Consider the following 21,170-nt stretch of genomic DNA (forward strand, 5'->3'; position numbering starts at 1 on the left):
TGTTTTTCTTTGGTAACTGGCACCACCTTTTGGAAATTAGGATGTGAGGGGCCTCAGGAATGAGTCATTATTTGCAGAGGATTCCCCTACACAGAAGTTCGAAATCCACTGGACTACAGTTATGGTAGAACATTAACAGTGCATGAAGTTACAGCTGGACACTCAGCTTTGCCAATTATTAGAAAGAAGGGCTGATTCCACAGCCAGGCTAAAAACTGGACTGTGCTACCACTGCTTGCATACACACCCGTGGTAGTTAACTGGCAACCCAAACACAGCAGGTTCCACAGAATTGGGTCATTTGTATAAATTGCCTTATCCCTGCTTAGTTTTCCCACAGACAAGGACAACTCAATCATCTGAGGGGACACGGAATCAGGTGTGTAACACCCTTAAAGGGATGATGCACTCTAAAAAGGAGGCTTTTTTTTTGGCAGGCTAACAAGACAGAATGGCTGGAGGAGCTTCTAGAACTGCCTTCTTCAGTGGAGAGCCCGGAGGTTTTATTGGAAGAGACGGCAGTGAGTAAAGTTGCAATTTTTAGGATAGAGGGGAATCTTCAAAATAGTCAGTGCACAGCAAGCAAGGTAGGAAGTAGCCAACCATGTGAATGCTGTCTCCTCAGTGCATCCCTCATAGGAACAAATGAGGAAAAAGTTCTTCAGACTGAGGAAGAGTGCCGGGGGAAGGAAGACTAATGGGTGCGCACTCAAAGCAAAAGGATGACTGGAGTATGCATGCACAAGCTCTCAACCCACAGTATGCTGCTGCATCTCCACTGTAGCCTGCAAAGCCCTGGCACAGCAATATGGTTGATTCTTAATTGCCCTCTGAAATGGACTAGCAAGCCACTCCGTTGTAAAATCTCACTAGAAAAAGTCATAAGAAGAATAAAACCAGAAGGACCACCCGGCATCGGACCACTAGGCATCAGACACGACAACGGCAAACCAAGCCCAGTCGACCCTGCAAAGTCCTCCTCACTAATATCTGGAGACTTGTGCCAAAATTGGGAGAGCTGTCCCACAGACTAGTCAAGCAACAGCCTGACATAGCCATACTCATAGAATCATACCTTTCAGTCAACGTCCCAGAGTCTTCCATCACCATCCCTGGGGATGTCCTGTCCCACTGGCAGGACAGACTGACAAGACGTGGCGGTATAGTGATATACAGTCAGGAGGGAGTGGCCCTGGGAGTCCTCAACATTGACTCTGGACCCCATGAAATCTCATGGCATCAGGTCAAACATGGGCAAGGAAACCTCCTGCTGATTACCACCTACCGCCCTCCCTCAGCTGATGAATCAGTCCTCCTCCATGTTGAACACCACTTGGAGGAAGCACTGAGGATAGCAAGGGCACAGAATGTACTCTGGATGGGGGACTTCAATGTCCATCACCAAGTGTGGCTCGGTAGCACCACGACTGACTGAGCTGGCCGAGTCCTGAAGGACATAGCTGCCAGACTGGGCCTGCGGCAGGTGGTGAGCAAACCAACACGAGGGAAAAACTTACTTGACCTCGTCCTCACCAGTCTACCTGTCGCAAATGCATCTGTCCATGACAGTATTGGTAGGAGTGTCCACCACACAGTCCTCATGGAGACGAAGTCCCGTCTTTGCACTGAGGACACCATCCAACGTGTTGTGTGGCACTACCACCGTGCTAAATGGGATAGATTCAGAACAGATCTAGCAGCTCAAAACTGGGCATCCATGAGGCGCTGTGGGCCATCAGCAGCAGCAGATTTGTATTCCAGCACAATCTGTAACCTCATGGCCTGGCATATTCCTCACTCTACCATTACCAACAAGCCAGGGGATCAACCCTGGTTCAATGAGAAGTGTAGAAGAGAATGCCAGGAGCAGCACCAGGCGCACCTAAAAATGAGGTGTCAACCTGGTGAAGCTACAACTCAGGACTACATGCATGCTAAACAGTGGAAGCAACATGCTATAGACAGAGCTAAGCAATTCCACAACCAATGGATCAGATCAAAGCTCTGCAGTCCTGCCACATCCAGTTGTGAATGGTGGTGGACAGTTAAACAACTAACGGTAGGAGGAAGCTCTGTAAACATCCCCATCCTCAATGATGGCGGAGTCCAACACTTGAGTGCTGAAGCGCTTGCAACCATCGACAGCCAGAGGTGCCGAGTGGATGATCCATCTTGGCCTCCTCCTGATATCCCCACCATCACAGAAGCCAGTCTTCAGCCAATTCGATTCACTCCACGTGATATCAAGAAATGGCTGAGTGCACTGGTTACAGCAAAGGCTATGGGCCCCGACAAGATCCCGGCTGTCGTGCTGAAGACTTGTACTCCAGAACTAGCTGCGCCTCTAGCCAAGATGTTCCAGTACAGCTACAACACTGGCATCTACCCGACAATGTGGAAAATTGCCCAGGTATGTCCTGTCCACAAAAAGCAGGACAAATCCAATCGGGCCAATTACCGCCCCATCAGTCCACTCTAAATCATCAGCAAAGTGATGGAAGGTGTTGTTGATAATGCTATCAAGCGGCACTTACTCACCAATAACCTGCTCTCCGATGCTTAGTTTGGATTCCGCCAGGACCACTCGGCTCCAGACCTTATTACAGCCTTGGTCCAAACATGGACAAAAGAGCTGAATCCAGAGGTGAGGTGAGAGTGACTGCCCTTGACATCAAGGCAACATTTGACCGAGTGTGGCACCAAGGAGCCCTAGTAAAATTGAAGTCAATGGGAATTAGGGGGAAAACCCTCCAGTGGCTGGAGTCATACCTAGCACAAAGGAAGATGGTAGTGGTTGTTGGAGGCTAATCATCTCAGCCCCAGGACAATGCTGCAGGAGTTCCTCAGGGCAGTATCCGAGGCCCAACCAACTTCAGCTGCTTCATCAATGACCTTCCCTCCATCATATGGTCAGAAATGGGGATGTTCGCTGATGATTGCACAGAATTCAGTTCCATTCACAACCCCTCAAATAATGAAGCAGTCCAAGCCTGCATGCAGCAAGACCTGGACAACATCCAGGCTTGGGCTCATAAGTGGCAAGTAACATTTGCGCCAGACAAGTGCCAGGCAATGACCATCTCCAACAAGAGAGAGTCTAACCACCATCCCTTGATATTCAACGGCATTACCATCGCCGAATCCCCCACCATCAACATCCTGGGCATCACCATTGACCAGAAACTTAACTGGACCAGCCATATAAATACAGTGGCTACAAGAGCAGGTCAGAGGCTGGGTATTCTGTGGAGCATGACTCACCTCCTGACTCCCCAAAGCCTTTCCAACATCTACAAGGCACAAGTCAGGAGTGTGATGGAATACTCTCCACTTGCCTGGATGAGTGCAGCTCCAACAACACTCATGAAGCTCGACATCATCCAGGACAAAGCAGTCAACTTGATTGGCACCCCATCCATCAACCTAAACATTCACTCCCTTCACCACCGGCGCACAGTGGCTGCAGTGTATACCATCCACAGGATGCACTGCAGCAACTCGCCAAGGCTTCTTCGACAGCACCTCCCAAACCCGCGACCTCTAACACCTAGAAGGACAAGAGCAGCAGGCACATGGAACACCACCACCTGCACGTTCCCCTCCAAGTCACACCATCCCGACTTGGAAATATATCGCCGTTCCTTCATCGTTGCTGGGTCAAAATCCTGGAACTCCCTTCCTAACAGCACTGTGGGAGAACCTTCACCACACGGACTGCAGCGGTTCAAGGCGGCGGCTCACCACCACCTTCTCAAGGGCAATTAGGGATGGGCAATAAATGCTGGCCTCGCCAGCGATGCCCACGAACGAATAAAAAAAAACTTCTTGTACCTCAATCTTTCTGTGGACATGTTACAACTCTTGAGTTGTTGTTTTTAAAAAAAAGTCAATGACAAGAGATGACCTTTCAGCCTACTGAAGCTCATCTCCAAAGCAGCGAGACTGGAGACCCAAGAGTATGAAGCGGAGACCTGGAAAAACTCAAGAAAAAAATCTGTATAAGTGACGTCAAAATCAGCGCAAGCGAGAGAGGCGGAAACCGAGGAATTTAAGATAAATAAAAGTTTCTAATTTACTTACACAATCTAATTTTAACTATACCTAATCTATCAGAATTAAATAATTAAATAAAGAAATAAACAAAAAAAGACTAATTAATTTACAAATTAATCTGAAATCAAGCTAAATCCATCTACTAAATATAATATAGATCTCAAGTAATTCTATCTAGAATTAAATTACTACAAATAAATAAATAAGTAAAAACTAGAAATGGCAGTGCAGGCAATGTGTCGGGACTGTGATATGTTGGAGTTTGTGGACAGTGAGACTGTCCCGGATTGCTACACCTGCAGGAAATATCTCTGCCTTGAGACACTCCAGCTCAGAGTCACCGAGCTGGAGGGCAAGTTAGAAACACTCCGACACATAAGGGAGGGGGAAGAATTTCTGGATAGTTTTCACCAGAGTACAGTCACACCTCAGAGGAAAGTACAGGTACAGGAAGGGGAGAGTTTGACTGTCAGTCAGTGGAGATGGGGGAACCAAGGGGAGATAGAGGAGGAGGTCCTGCGGACACTGGTCCTATCCGACAGGTACAATGTACTTGATATCTGTGAGGATAAGGAGAAAGACTGCGGGGAGGACGGCCACATTGCTGACCCGGACACTGTGGAGCAGAGGGCTGTCCAAAGGTGGGAGGAACAGAATAGAAATGTCGTAGTTATAGGGGATTCAATAATTAGGGGGATAGATAGCATCCTCTGCAGCCATGATCGAGTGTCCCGAAGGGTGTGTTGCCTACCTGATGCCAGGGTAAGGGATATCTCAATGCGGCTGGAAAGGAATTTGGAAACGGAGGGGGAAGATCCAGTTGTCGTGGTCCATGTCGGGGCCAGTGACGTAGGGAAGAAAAGAGAGGAGGTCCTGCTGATGGAGTATCAGGAGTTAAGAGATAAATTAAAAAGCAGGACCTCAAGTGTGGTAATCTCAGGATTATTACCCAAGCCATGTGCTAATTGGGACAGGGACAAACAGATCAGGAAGGTGAATACTTAGCTAAAGGAGTGGTGTGGGAAGGATGGGTTCCATCTCATGGGACACTGGCACCAGTACTGGGTCAGGAGGGAGCTGTACCATTGGGACGGGCTGCACCAAGGTTCTAGACGAAAGGATAAATAAGATGGTAAAAAGAACTTTAAACTAATAAATGGGTGGGCCAGTGGGCTCAGTCAGAAACAATAGTAAAAATGATAGTTTAAAGATAAAAAATAGGGATAAGAGCAGAGTTCAGGTCACAAACAGTGATATAGATACTCTAGATGAAGGGAATTACAGCAGGAGTGACAAATAAGAAATGTGTTAAGTTAAACGGTGTGAGAAAGAGAGCATTGGGGCAGAAGGACAGGTTAGGGTTTCTTGCCCAAATAAGAGTTTTATATAAAACGCACGGACTATAAGAAATAAATTGAGTGAATTAGAGGCTCAAATACAGCTTAGAGGGTATGACATGGTGGCCATTACGGAGACATGGCTGCAAGCTGGACATGATTGGGAGTTAAATATTCCAGATTATAAGGTCTTTAGAAAGGACAGAGAAACTGGAAGAGGAGGCGGGGTAGCCTTATTGATTAAAGATACTATTACAATATTAGTAAGAGAGAATATAGGGAAGGGAATGCAATAGCGGAGACTGTATGGTTAGAATTGAGGACTTAGAGAGGCCTTAAAACTGTAATGGGAGTTGTCTACAGGTCTCCTCATAGCAGCATTGGAGTGGCAGAATGTATTAATTCAGAGATTAGAGGCTTGTAGCAAAAGCAGAGTTGTTTTAATGGGAGACTTTAATTTTCATATAGAGTCAGAAAGGTAGTGAATTTCTTGAGTGTATTCAGGATAGTTTTCTGGAGCAATATGTTCTACCATCAACATGAGGGCAGGCCATACTAGACTTAGTAATGAGTAATGAGTCAGACTTAGTTAATAATCGAAAAGTATGGGAAAATTTATCGAACAGTAATCATAATACGATCGAATTCAATGTTAGGCTTGAAAAGGAGAAATGTAACATAGTTACTAAGATCCTAGACTTTGGTACAGCTAACTTTAACAGGATGAGACAGAGACTGACAATAGCAAATTGATCAAAACTGTTATTGGGTAATACTACAGATGAACAGTGGGAGGTGTTCAAAAAAGAATTTAGCTTAATACAGGACCAGGACATACCCATAAGGGGCAAGAGCTCTACTTACCAAATAATACAGCTGTGGTCGACAACAGAGGTAAGAGATAACATAAAAGGAAAGAGCATACAAAAGTGCAAAGAATAGTGCAGATCTAAGGGACTGGGAGAGATATAAAGAACAGCAATAGAAGTCAAAAAAGATAGTAAGAGCTGCAAAAAGGGAATGTAAAAAGAAACTTGCGAGCGATATTGAGATTAACACAAAAAATTTTTACAACTGTATTAGAAGATAAAGGATAGTCAAGGGTAACGTGGGCCCTTTAAAAACAAATGCAGGCAATATTGCAAATGAAAATAAGGAACTGGCAAACTTGTTGAATAATAACTTTGTGTCAGTATTCACAGTAGAGGAAGAGGTTAATATACCTGACATTCCAGGGGAAGCAAGAGTGAATCAAGGACTGGAACTCACTAAAGTTAATGGAAGCAAGAAAAATTTTTTAGAAAAAATAATGGCATTAAAGACTGACAAATCCCCAGGACCTGATGGTTTCCACCACAGGGTTTTAAAGGAAGTAGGTGAGGAAATTGCAGATACTTTAGCCGTAATTTTCCAAAGCTCTCTCGAGTCAGGAATTGTCCCTTTAAATTGGAAAATTACAGATGTAACTCCATTATTTAAGAAAGGTGAGAGAGAGAAACTAGGAAATTACAGACCTGTTCGTCTAACATCTGTTGTGGGGAAGTTATTGGAATCTATAGTTAAGGAAAGTGTGACCGAGCACTTAAGAAATTTGAGCTGATTAGACAAAGCCAACGTGGATTTGTAACGGGTAGGTCATATCTAACGAATCTAACTGAATCTTTTGAGGAACTAAAGTAGTAGACATGGGAATGTCTATGGATGTAGTTTTCTGGACTTCCAGAAGGCATTCGATAAGGTTCCACATAAGAGACTGTTTTCTAAAATTAAAGCTCATGGAATTGAAGGCAAATTATTGACCTGGGTAGGAGATTGGTTAGGCGGTAGAAGACAGAGAGTAGGGATAATGGGTATGTACTCGAATTGGAAGGAAGTGACTAGTCGTGTCCCATAAGGATCTGTGCTGGGGCCTCAACTATTCGCTATATTTATTAATAACTTAGACAATAGAGAACCATATATTCAAGTTTGCCGATGACACAAAGATTGTTGGCATAGTAAGTAGCGTAGATGGCAGCATAAAATTACAAAGAGACATTGATAGATTAAGTGAGTAGGCAAAACTGTAGCAGATGGATTTCAGTGCAGCTAAGTATGAGGTCATCCATTTTGGACCAAGAAAGGATAGATGTGAGTATTTTTTAAATGGTGAAAAGCTAGGAACAGTGGAGGTCCAAAGAGATTTAGTGGTCCATGTACACAGATCGCTAAAACGTAATGGTCAGATACATCAATTAATCGAATAGGCTAATGGAATGTTAGCCTTTATATATAGAGGACTAGAATATAAAAGGGGAGGAAGTTTTGCTGCAGCTATACAAAGGCCTGGTTAGACTGCATTTCCAAACTGTGTACAGTTCTGGGCACCGCATCTTAGAAAGGTTATATTGGCCTTGGAAGGAGTGCAGCACAGATTCACCAGAATGTTACCAGGACTCCAAGGGTTAAATTACGAGACAAAATTACATAAACTAGGCTTGTATTCCCTGGAATATAGATGGTTAAGGGGTGATTTGATTGAGGTTTTTACGATTTTGAAAAGAACTGATAGCGTAGATACAGAGAAACTTTTTCAACTGGTGGGGAAAGTCTAGGACAAGGGGACATAACTTTAAAATCAAAGCCAGGCCATTCAGGAGAGAAGTTAGGAAACACTTCTTCACGCAAAAGGTGGTAAAAATGTGGAACTCTCTCCCACAAAAAGCAGTAGATGCTAGCTCAGTTAATAATTTTAAATCTGAGATCGATAAGATTTTTGCTAGCTGAGGGTATTAAGGATATGGAGCCAAGGCGGGTAAATGGAGTTAGGATACAGATCAGCCATGATCTCACTGAATGACGGAACAGGCTCGAGGGGCTGAATGACCTACTCCTGTTCATATTTTCCTCCCACTACCCCAACTCACCCATACAGCCTCATTGTGAAGGTCCTAATGTTTTTGACTCCACTACCCCTCCTAACAATTGATACAAAACAATCTCTCTTTGCGCCAAGAAATTATTCCTAATTTTTTTTTTCCAAAATATGTATCACTGATTTAAATTAATTTCTTTTGACCCTACTTTCCTGGCTTAATTTGACCTATTATTCTACTTTTGCCAAACAATTGCTAAGCACAGATTTCCTATTCTCTTCACTGACCATTCATTTCACAAAACTCAGCAGGATAATATTCCTACATTCAGCCACTGCAAAAGAAAGCTACGACTATCATCAAAGCTGTGTCAGGACACCACACACAGTCATTAGCAAGATATGCCAGATCATGTTGGGTGACAGTAACAATCAGATGTTTCAATCAAGATGTAAGAGCTTTAAAAACAATCTTCCGGCAATGAATGGTTGTAACACTGCAAATACTGAACCCTTTTTCAGAACGCAGAATTCTTTTCTCAACAACTATATTCCACAGAGAAGTATAATTGACTTTTCCTATCGGTCAGCAAATGTTATGCTTGACAAGCATAATTCAGAACTAAGCACAGAAAAATAAATATCACACCCTGAACAGCCTTCTATGTGTGACATACATGTTCCAGATGGTAACTAAAGCTGACATCTTCCATTGGTTTGCGATTGGCATTGACATATTAGTTGATACGAATGCTGTACTAAACCCATGGTGGAATATCAGCAGTGCCAACAGGGTTGTAATACAGATACACCTTCAATTCTGAATCTCAACATGGATCTACAATAGTATCCTTGGAAAAGGAATAGCTCAGTTTAAATGTAAACCTTCGTTTAGATGCAGCACACACACTTTTATATACATATTAATGAAAGTTTGTCTCCCTTTTTATTCTTTAGCCAGGGTTATGTTGTGTTAAAGAGACATAAAAATAAAATCCAGCGACGGAATACCTGGAATAATTATGACTAATAAACAGCCGTGCTATTTGCCTATTGAAAAACAAATCATGTTCCAAAGTAATTGCATATCTATCGCCACCGTGTGGTCAGAAAAGGCCTCGTCCTCAACCTTTTTAAAAATAATAATCGAGAAAATGGCCGCCACTGAAACCGTTAGAAAATGGAGCCAGTCGTGACGAAATCAGATCAATGTCAAGGTCAATCCTGCATGAATGACAGACTACATTGATCCCTTTAATGTTCAGTTTTGACAGCTATACATACTGACTGAACCACAACATGTCACCGTACTCAAAGGTATGCAGCTTTTCTGCTACCTCTGGACAAGGAGATCAATTATACGAAAAACTGAGCTCTGTGGTCATTGTATATAACAGAATGAAAGATCAATCGACTAAGTAAAGAACGTATTCAAAATATAACTGCAATGCAGTGGCATAGTTCATGAAAGCACCAACACAACACATCAGTGGGCTGCCTCTTCCCCAAGTACACAATTCCTGACACACTGGCTTGAAGAAGATGCTGACTGGAAGCCATTGTTTTCCCACAAGTAAAAAAAAGACTAGGCCGTTCTTGTGCACCCCTTAGTGGCCTGTTCAAGAATGGCACAACGTATACCTGGGAGCTGGTTGACTATATTTTGAATCCAAGCCTCAGAAATTGAAGGAAAGATTTTTTTTCAATTTCCACAAGAATTCCCTGATCAATTGGAAGCAGCCAATTTATGATCATTTGACAATGCAACTTAATTAGCAATGACATCACTGAGCACAGAGCTGCACACACATATTGAGGGTTCATAAAACCAGATTTTCCTCCTTTCCCTATACACCTCTTCCCGACCTTCTTCCCTCCAAAATACACATCAAGAAAAATGGGTGAAATTGCAGTAACTATATTAACGTATGTTTTAGCTGATTGTAACATGTGAACCAGCGTTACACCTTTCATTGGTACTGAAGGGAAGAATATTTAGAAAAAAATACTTGGTAACATACATTTTAAAAATGTTGCATCCTTAGTAAATCGATGCAGACCATCTGCATAAACAGATTAGTGAAATGGGCAGACTCATCGCAGATGAAATTTAATGCAGTGAAGTGATGCATTTTGGAAGGAAAAATGATGAAAGGCAACATAAATAAATTGTACAATTTTAAAGGGGGTGCAGGAACAAAGAGACCTGGGAGCTCACATACACAAATCTTTGACAGTGGCAGGACAGTTGATAAAGCTGTTAAAAAGCATATGGGATCCTTGGCTTTATAAATAGAGACAGAGTACAAAAGCAAGGAAGTTATGCTAAATCTTTATAAATCACTGGTTAGACCTCAGCTAAAGTATTGTGCTAATTCTGGGCACCGCACTCTAGGAAGGATGTTAAGGCCTTGGAAAGGGTGCAGAGGATATTTATTGGAATGGTACCAGAGATGAGGGACTTCAGTTATGTGGAGATACTAGAGAAGCTGGGATTGTTCTCCTTAGAACAGAGAAGGTTATGGGGAGATATAATAAAGGTGTTCAAGATTATATGGAGTTTTGATTGAGTAGATAGGGAGAAACTATTTCCACTGGCTGGAGCGTCAGTAAACCAGAGGACAGATATAAAATAATTGGCAAAAAAGCCAGTGGGGAAAATGAGAATTTTTTTTTAAACTCAGCGAGTTGGTATGATCTAGAATGCATTGGCTGAAAGGATGGTGGAAGCTGATTCAATAGTAACTAGGGGGTTGCATCTCGACTTAAAAAGGAAAAATCTGAAGAACTATAGGGAAAGAGCAGAGGAGTGGGACTTTCAGAGAGCCAGCACAGGCATGATGGGCCCAATGGCCTCCCTCTCTGCTGTATGATTCTATAAATATTTTTCCCTTCCTTACCAATGAAAGGTGTAACACTGCTTCACATGTCACAATTAGATAAAACATAAGTTGATATAGTTACTGCAATTTCACTTTTCATAAACTACAAATAACTGCACCACCACGGTACCAGATACCATAATGGAACCACCATCACCTCCACAACTTAGTCAGTCACCAGCACAGCAGCACTAACCATCACTGCCTGACATCAAGGGCACAATTTTAAAATAAAAGTGCGGGTGCGTTGGGGCAAAGAAAATTGGGACGCTACCTCAACGTGTTTCCCATGCTGTGTGAAACACGCCATGGGAAAATCGTTGGGTTTCAGCCGGCAGCCATTTGGACATTTAAATCCCTGTTTGACAGATGGGGATAAAAGGTGAGTAATTGCCGCAGGCAGGTCTCCCAGCCAAACTTTTGGCTGCGAGATCTGGGTGTTTAGATTGAAAATTCTTGGTTCACGCTCAGAATAATTCTGTTTACACATATTTACCAACTTTTCGGACCCCCTCAAACTGACACCATCAGGATGGGGGGGCGCAATGGCTGCATTCATCAGTAGATCCCAGGAGAAGGAACATCACCATCCTCGACAGGCACTTGCAGCTCCACAACAGTGCTGCACCACAGGCACCTGCACAAGAGCAGAGATGGGAACAACAGAGGGATCGACGTCGCAGGAGGCACTACCCTCGTGAGAGGGTCTACAGACCGAGGCTGAGCTTCCTGGACCTCTCTGAGGAGCAGTGCCTCCGGAGGCTGAGAGTGAGTCGCCAGGTGGTCACAGACACCTGCAGCCTCCTTCATGCCACGCTGCTCCTGGCTGGGCCTGGTGGCATCTCACTGCCCGTCGCAGTTAAAGTGACCACTGCCCTCAACTATTTTGCCTCCGGATCATTCCAGGGTGCCACCAGTGACATCGCCGGGGTCTCTCAGTCGTCTGCCTACAAGTGCATAAGACAGGTCACCAACGGTTTATTTTGCAGGGCCTCGCAATACGTCAACTTCCCCATCAGCCAGACGGAGAGGGCAGTGGGATTCCACTCTCCGGCTGGCTTCCAACGTGTACAGGGTGCAATTGATTGGACCCATATAGCAATCCGAGCACCTCCACATGAGCCAGGACTGTTCATCAACAGAAAGGGATATCACTCCATCAATGCGCGTTTCGTTTGTGACCACCGCAAAAGATTTCTTCACGTGTGTACCAGATTCCCTGGCAGCTGCCATGGTTCATTCATTCTAATGGAATCCAACATCCCGGACCTCTTCCATGCATCGAACAGCCTTAAGGGCTGGTTCCTTGGGAACAAGGGATACCTCCTGCATACACGGCCAATGACGTCTCTGAGGAACCCCATCGGCGAAGAACAGCGTCGATGCAACGACAGCCACATCGCCACCAGGTCTGTAACTGAACATGCGATAGGACTGCTGAAGATGCAATTTCAGTGCCTGGATCGGTCTGGGATTGAGAGTTGAGAGTGGGTTGAATTATAGTAGTGTGTTGTGTCCTGCACAACATGGTGCAACTGATGAGGCCCTATGCCCTCATCCAGCATCCACATCTGCGATGAACATTGAGGAGGAGGAGGAACCCATCAGCAGACCAGCGGCTCACCTGGCTACTCGTGAGGCCAGGGAGTCATTAATATTTGAACACTTCTCATAAGGACATCTGCAAAGTGAGAACAGTCCAGTCCTCACACCACCTGGAAAGAGCAGCACCAACACAAATACACCCACTGTAAAGTCACCCACTGGGTGGCATCAAGTCTCGCCTCTCATGAAGCACATGAACCCGCGCTATCCCAAATGGCTGTCAAGGAAGGGCAAGACGTGGCAGTAGTGATGAGAATGATAACATTTAATTTGACTTTAACAAAAAACATATATAAATGAAAAACCTGACAGTCTGTCAAACACCCTTGTGCATACCCTTCATGATCACAAAACCTTAGCCTTTCTCTTCCTACCACTTCTACATGGTGCATCCCCTGTGGCTGCAGCAGATGTAGTGGCAGATTGCTCATGTTCATGCCCTGACTACTTAGATGCTTTCGGCCTATGCCCTCTCGGTTTTGAAGCCCGTGAGGGCCCCCGCCAAAGACTGCTCCACCTGCAATCGTGCAGAGGCAGACTCGGCCACCTGGAGAGGAAGCAGCATTGCAGGTACTGGTTGAGAAAGGCGCAACGGGTGAGATGTGGGAGCGCTTTGAGTGGCGACCGCACTTCCATGTCCCCTTTCACCATTATCCCTCTCCTGAGCCAGGCCCACATCACTCCTGGAGGACATGTGTGATGCCTTGGAAGCCCAGATGTAAAGTTTCGGTCTGCCTGTTTAAGGCGGCAGAATGTTGTTCACCCTGAGTCTGAACAGCCATTGTCAAGGCCTGAATGGACTCATTTGTGAAGCTCAATGGAGGCTAGCCTTTATCCATCGCAGATATTCCCGCAAATACCTGTGCCACCATTCCACTAATGCAGGAGTTGGACTCCTCCATCCTCTCCGCTATTGTGGAGAGTGTACATGGCACCTGTTCCAGTACCTCGCAAATGTGCTGCAGTCCCTCGATCAGTCACCTTTTAAAGGTTGGCCCCTGGGGTTCAGCATCTGTGTCCAGCTGAGCGGAGCACGGAGAGGAGTGAGTCCACTGACACGGAGTCTCTACGGCTACCCCTGCCACCAGTGTCTGCTGGTGCTCACTTGTATGTGGTGACTCACCGGGTACCAATCCAACTTACTGACTACTAGGACCCACCGAGGTGTGAGTATCTGCGCTGATGGATGGCTCACTAAGATGTGACGGTGCGTCCTCAGAGGCCGGGAGCTCCTCTGAGGAATCGCCCTCTCCCATCACTGCGGTTGTTGAAGGGCCTGGAAAAGAACAGAAGGCAATATTAAGCATCATCACAGATGTGTCATGTTGTGATGAGCACACTGAGGTGTTCAACATGCCAATCATTATTAACATCAATTCCTGTTGTGTGTGATGAATGTTAAAGTTGTGTCACCAGACATTTGTGGGATACCAGTCTCAGCGTCCCCAACGGACAGGCACTCGAGGGTGCGGCTGATCTGCAGGGTCTCCTCCTCCGCGAGGATCACTATTTGTTGTGGCCCTCCTCCAGTCCTCACCCTCTCCCGTGCATTTTATGCTCTCATCTCCTAGAAGGGGAGAAAGTACAGACGTGTGAGTGAGGGTGAAGTGGCCAACCGATGAATGCATTGCTTTGGGTGAGGCTGACCATGAAAGATGCATCAGAGAGTGAGCATGAGACAGAGACATCACATTGGATCAGGACTGGGGTGAGTGGTTGCGGTGGGATCACGAATGTGGAGGTGAGGAAGTGCTCAGGAAGTGAAGGTAAGTTGAGGAGGAGCCTTAAGTGGGTGTGAGGAGCAATGTGATGGAGTAGTCTTGGCAGTGCAGAATGATGTGAGGCAGTGGGCTGGGGGGGAGGAGCGGTGGTGATGTGCACCACGGAATGCAAGAGAATCAGTAAGTGTACTCACTTTTGCTGACCTACTGAGGTCATTGAAACACTTCCTGCACTGGACCCAGGTGTGGCAGATGTTGCTCCTGCTGGTGACCTCCTCTGCCACCTCGAGCCAGGCCTTCTTGGGGCATAGGCAGGGTGCTTCCTCCTGTCGGCTGGGTAAAATAGCTCCCCCCTCCTCCTCACCTGACCAACAGCACCTCAAGTGAGACATCACTGAATCTTGGATCTGACTTACCCCTCTGCTGCTCCATTCTGTCTCCTTGCTCCTTGCTGCAGCAAAAGCCATTAGAGCAACAGCCCTTTAAATCCAGACACTCCAGCTGGCAGCAGGTTATGGGGGTGCGCAGTCCGCCCACTGCACAGCTTTTGGACAGCAAACCCGGAAAAAAGATTAATGGCCACCAATTAAGTCGCGTTCGCGTAGGGAACGTTGTTATTATTATTTGGGTTACCCGCACGCCCATTCACCACCACCCCATCCCACTGCCCTTTTAAAATCGTGCCCCAAGTCATGGATGAGTTGAAATTTCCACCAACTTAGCATTGGGAAGTCAAAGCCATCATTTGAGTAGAACGGGCCTATGCTCTCTGGAGTTTAGAAGAATGAGAGGTGATCTCATTGAAACGTATAAGATTCTGAGAGGGCTTGACAGGGTCGATGCTGAGAGGCTGTTTCCCCTGGCTGGAGAGTCTAGAACTAGAGGGCATAGTCTCAGAATAAGGGTTCAGCCATTTAGGACTGAAATGAGGAGGAATTTCTTCACTCAGGGTGTGAATCTTTGGGATTCTCTACCCCTGACGGCTGTGGATGCTCAGTCATTGAGTATATTCAAGGCTGAGATCGATAGGTTTTTGGACTCTAGGGGAATCAAGGGATATGGGGATCGGACAGAAAAGTGGAGTTGAGGTCGAAGATCAGCCGTGATCTGATTGAATGGCGGAGCAGGCTCGAGGGGCATATGGCCTAATCCTGCTCCTATTTCCTATGTTCTTATGTTCTTATTTGTAGTGCCCACTATAAATGCTACTCCCCAGCCACTCGCTCAGGCTGAACCAGACTGTGCAAAATCTTGGAATCCTGTGCAACCCAAAGCTGACCCATCCATCTCCACAACCACTCGCCTCCACCCCTATTGGAATCATAGAATGGTTACAGCACTGAAGGAAGCCATTCGGCCCATCAAGCCCAAGCCAGCTCTTTTTAAGAGCAATCCCGTTGGTCCCATTCCTCTGTAGCGCTGCAAATTTTTTCCCTTCAAGTATTTATCCAATTCCTTTTTGAATGCCACGATTGAATCTGCTTCCACCACTCTTTCAGGCAGCGTATTCCACATCATAACTACTCGTTGCGCAAAAAGTTTTTCCTCATGTCACCTTGGTTCTTTTGCCAATCACCTTAAATCTGTGTCCTCTGGTTCTCGACCCTCCACCAATTGGAACAGTTCTCTTTATTTACTTTATCTAAACCCTTCATGATTTTGAACACTTCCATCAAACCTCCTCTTAACATTCTCTGCTCTAAGGAGAACAACCCCAGCTTCTACATTCTATCCACGTAACTGAAGTCATTCATCCCTAGAACCACTCTGGGAAACCTTTTCTGCACCCTCTCTAAGGTCCTCACATCGTTCCAAAAGTGCGGTGCCCAGAATTGGACACAATACTCCAGCTGTGGCCGAACCAGTGTTTTATAAAAGTTCAACATAATTTCCTTGCTTTTGTACTCTATGCCTCTATTTATAAAGCCCAGGATCCCTTATGCTTTTTTATCCTCTTTCTCAACCTGTCCTGCCACCTTCAATGAATTGTGCACATATACTCCCAGATCTCTCTGTTCCTGCACCCCCTTTAGAATTGTACCCTTTAGTTTATATCGTCTCTCCTCGTTCTTCCTGCCAAAATGTATAACTTTGCACTTCTCTGTGTTAAATTTTATCTGCCATGAGTCCATCCATTCCACCAGCGTGTCTATGTCCTCTTGAAGTCTATCACTGTCCTCCTCACTGTTTACTACACGTCCAAGTTTTATGTCATCTGCAAATTTTGAAATTGTGCCCTGTACACCCAAGTCCAAGTCATTACTATATACTAAAAAAAGCAGTGGTCCTAGTACTAACCCCTGGGGAACACTATTGTATACCTTCCTCCAGTCCGAAAAACAACAGTTCACCACTACTCTCTGTTTCCTGTCACTGAGCCAATTTCATTTCCATGCTGCCACTGCCCCTTTTATTCTGTGGGCGTCAATTTTGCTAACAAGCCTATTATGTGGCACTTTATCAAACGCCTTGTGAAAGTCCATATATACAACATCAACTGCATTGCCATCATCAACCGTCTCTGTTATCTCATCAAAAAACTCAATCAAGTTAGTTAAACACGATTTGCCTTTAACAAATCCATGCTGGATTAACTTTATTAATCCACACTTGTCTAAGTGACTGTTAATTTTGTCCCAAATTATCGTTTCTAAAAGCTTCCCCACCACCGAGGTTAAACTGACTGACTTGTAGTTGCCAGGTTTATCCTTACACTCTTTTTTGAACAAGGATGTAACATATTTGCAATTCTCCAGTCCTCTGGCACCATCATATCTAAGGAGAATTGGAAGATTATGGCCAGCAGCTCTGCAATTTCCACCCTTACTTCCCTCAGCAACCTAGGGTGCATCCCATCCATACCGGATGACTTATCTACTTTAAATACAGCCAGCCTTCCTAGTACCTCCTCTGTCAATTTTTAGCCCATCCAGTATCTCAACTACCTCCTCTTTTACTGTGACTTTGGCAGCATCTTCTTCCTTGGTAAAGACAGATGCAAAGTACTCATTTAGTACTTCAGCCATCCCCTCTGCCTCCACGCGTAGACATCCTTTTTGGTCCCTAATCATCCCCACCCCTCCTCTTACTACCCGTTTACTATTTATATGCCTATAGATTTCCTTTTATGTTAGCTGCCAGTCTATTCTCATACTCTGTCTTTGCCCCTCTTATTTCCTTTTTCACTTCTCCTCTGTACTTTCTATATTCAGCCTGGTTCTCACTTGTATTATCAACCTGACATCTGTCGTATGCCCCCTTTTTCTGCTTCATCTTACTCTATCTCTTTCGTCATCCAGGGAGCCCTGGCCTTGGTTGCCATACATTTCCCCCTCATGGGAATGTACCTAGACTGTACCAGAACCATCTCCTCTTTAAAGGCCGCCCATTGTTCGATTACAGTTTTGCCTGCCATCTTTGATTCTATTTTACCCAGGCCAGATCTGTTCTCAACCCAGTGAAATTGGCCCTCCTCCAATTAAGTATTTTTACTCTAGATTGCTCCTTGTCCTTTTCCATAACTAATCTAAACCTTATGATACTATGATCACTGTTCCCTAAATGTTCCTCCCATTGACACTTGCACCACCTCATTCCCCAGAACTAGATCCAGCAATGCCTCCTTCCCCGCTGGGCCAGAAACACTGATCAAGAAAGTTCTCCTGAACACACTTCAGAAATTTCTCCCTCTCTATGCCCTTTACACTATTACTATCCCAGTTTATTTTAGGATAGTTGAAGTCCCCCATTATCACTACTCTATAGTTCTCTATAATTTCCCTGCAAATTTGCTCCTCTATATCTTTCCCACTAGTTGGTGGCATATAGAATACACCCAGTAGTGTAATGGCACCTCTATTGTTTCTTAGCTTTAACCAAACAGATTCTGTTCTTGGCCCCTCAAGGACATCCTCTTGCTCCAGCACTTCAATATTCTCCTTAATCAATACCTCCTTTTTTTCCTTCCCTATCTTTCCTGATATATTGCACCCACACTACCACCAAAAACCTTATCCATGCTAGTGTTGCCTCTAGACTCTGTTTCTTCAATATCCTCCTTGCTGGACTCCCATCCTCCATTGTCCTTAAACCCAAACTTGTTAAAAATGCAGCTATTCAAATCCTGAACCATACTCAATCCTACTCATCCATCATCCATGCCCTTGCTGCCCTGTATCGGCTCCCTGTCCCCCAACACTTTGTATATAAAATCTTTCTCTTCATCTTCAAATCTCTCCATGATCTCACTCTATCCTCATCTCTGCAACTTCCTCCTGCTCTTTATTACCCACCACCTGCCAATCCTCCCATTCATTGTGCTTCTCTCCTTCTCTTTGCCCCACCATTGATGGCAGAGCTTTCAGCTGCCTCCGTCAGTCCTACTCTCTGGAATTCTGTCCCGAAACTCCTCTGTCTTTCCACTTTAAAACCTTCTCAAAACTCTTCTTTTCAACCAGGCTTTCAATTACCTCTCCTAATGCTCCCACCATGGCTTGGCATCTATTTCTTTATTCCTTTCATCTATTTTATTTTTTCCCCTCTGTTAAAGCACCTTGGGAACATTTTCTACATTATATAAAAGCAAGTAGTTGTTGTTCTAGTCACAGAAGAGATTTTCATGTCGTCTATTACCATTTGACAGAGTCCAGTAATTGTCTTCTTGGATAGCCTCAACCTCCCTGACAAACTCCTCCTACAGCCCCACATACTGCATTGTAACCCTGTAGACCTCTCTGTGGCATATGTTCTTCTCCCGAGAGTCTAGCACTGTATGCCCTCATCTCTTTTTGTTCCTCTTCTCATCTGACAGAATGAGGGCAAACACGACAAAGCAAATTAATTTTAATTTCTCCTTTCAAGGTTTCACTAAGAGTTTGACCTATTATTAGTGCTATCTCTGAGTTAGGCTTATAGGTGATCCACAGGCTTTCCAAGTATGTAGAAATTGTGACACCACCACCTTTAATTAAATCCACCAAAAAATTGAAAACACATCAGAAATATTTATCTAAATCTACAACTGCTTTGAACTACTGCTGGTTAAAGTCATTTAGTCATCAACATTTTTGACATCTGGAACCCCACTCCAGAGTTGATCCATATCATAGAATCATTGAATTTTACAGCACAAAAGGAGGTCATTCGGCCCATCATGCCTGTGCCAGCTCTTTCAAAGGGATATTCAATTAGTCGCAATCCCCAGCTCTTTTCCCCATAACCCTGCAATCTTTCCTCTTCAAGTATATATCCAATTCCCTTTTAAAAGTTACTTGTGAATCTGCTCCTACCATCCTTTCAGGCAATGCATTCCAGATCATAACAACTCGCAGCGTAAAAAAAGCTCTCCTCATTTCCCCTCAGGTTCTGTTGCAAATAAGTTTAAATCTATATCCCCTGGTTACCGACCCTCCTACCAGTGAAAACTGTTTCCCTGTATCCTGTGCACTTATGTTTTTATTTTAAATTGATCTTTGTTTGCAGGAATTCTCAATGAACCCTGGTAATGCTCCATCTCACATGGACTGTGCAAAGCTGGGATGACCTGTTTCAGAGTGCCAGCTCCACAGATTTTCTTTCTCCTAGAGACCAATTTGAAGAAAGATTTATTGTTTATTTTTCCTTTTCCCCTATTCCCCCTGCCCAAGTCTCCATAACGACAAATTAATAATGCAGTGGTTTTGACACTCCAGTTACACAGATAGCTTGAATTTCTCGCAGAGACCATCCTCTGACTCAATTCCTCCTCACTTGTTACACCGTGCTTAATCTGACAGCAGATAACTTCTCTTTTACATACGGAAGATCCAACCAGACAATTGTCTTTTTGACTATATTTGGCTCTCTAATCAGCAGGCCAGTTTCTCACAGAGTATTGATGTCCCATGCCGCTTTGCTTTGCATTATTTAACGCCTGTCCCCCCCGCCAATTCTCACCCCACCACCACTGCTTCCAATCATTTCTAACCCTGGTTTCTTAGATCCCAAAAAAGAAATGAGAAAGAAAATTCCCCCTTATTAAATATGGAGAAAAACACAAGACCAGAGAACTGAAAAGGAAACAGGAAAACAAAAGTTAAACAAAATGAGGCAAATAGACAGTTTCAAGCACCCTCGCAGTACATTATAGCATCAATGCTGCCACCTAGTGAGTGGCTGTTGAAAACCTGATTAACATTCCTCCCTTCTCTCCTGACAAGAGCTGGCTCATGTTGAAGGATGTTCCATGACTGCCAGCACTCCTCACCCAGGTGGTCAATCTTCATCCATAAGCCTGAACTCATGGAGTTCTTATGTAGTTGAACATGATTTGTGCGCAAGAGACTTAAGACAAAAATAGCGTACGGAATCAAGGGGAACGTGGCCTCAATGATAGAGATGTTAACAGAGCAGAAAACAAAAAGTAAGATAAAAGAAAGTTGCACGGACTAAGTGGTTTTCTAACGGGGTCTTTGCTGAGGCCACTCGTAATTACTTTATACATAAATGATCTGCAGTTAGAAATCGAGGAAACAATATTGAAATTTGCTGATTATACCAAATAAGGGAGACATGGCAAATTGTGACAAGGATTACAAAAAAAGAGTGCAGGAGGGCAGTTGCCTGGCAGTATGGGCAGCCAGGTGGCAGATGCAGTTCAATATAGAAAAATGTGAAGTAACACATTTTGGAAGAAAAGGGAAAGGAAATACACCATAAAAGTTATGAATTTAAATGAAGT

General features: G+C 44.4%; 1 protein-coding gene across 2 annotated transcripts in view; it reads right to left on the reverse strand.

Annotated features, from left to right (window-relative positions):
- Nucleotides 1-21,170, reverse strand: part of mtap (methylthioadenosine phosphorylase) — a 172,299-nt gene that overhangs the window by 144,150 nt on the left and 6,979 nt on the right. Inside the window, exon 1 of one of the 2 annotated variants that reach the window (XM_067983302.1) lies at nt 13,892-14,002. The exons of the other annotated variant lie outside the window; for it this stretch is intronic. Coding sequence (XP_067839403.1) covers nt 13,892-13,987 — 96 coding nt within the window. The 5' untranslated portion in view covers nt 13,988-14,002. Of the gene's footprint in view, nt 1-13,891; nt 14,003-21,170 lie in introns of those variants that run through there. 2 annotated transcript variants of the gene reach the window in all.

The sequence above is a fragment of the Heptranchias perlo genome, chromosome 4, assembly GCF_035084215.1.
Source record: "Heptranchias perlo isolate sHepPer1 chromosome 4, sHepPer1.hap1, whole genome shotgun sequence".
Classification (NCBI taxonomy): domain Eukaryota; kingdom Metazoa; phylum Chordata; class Chondrichthyes; order Hexanchiformes; family Hexanchidae; genus Heptranchias; species Heptranchias perlo.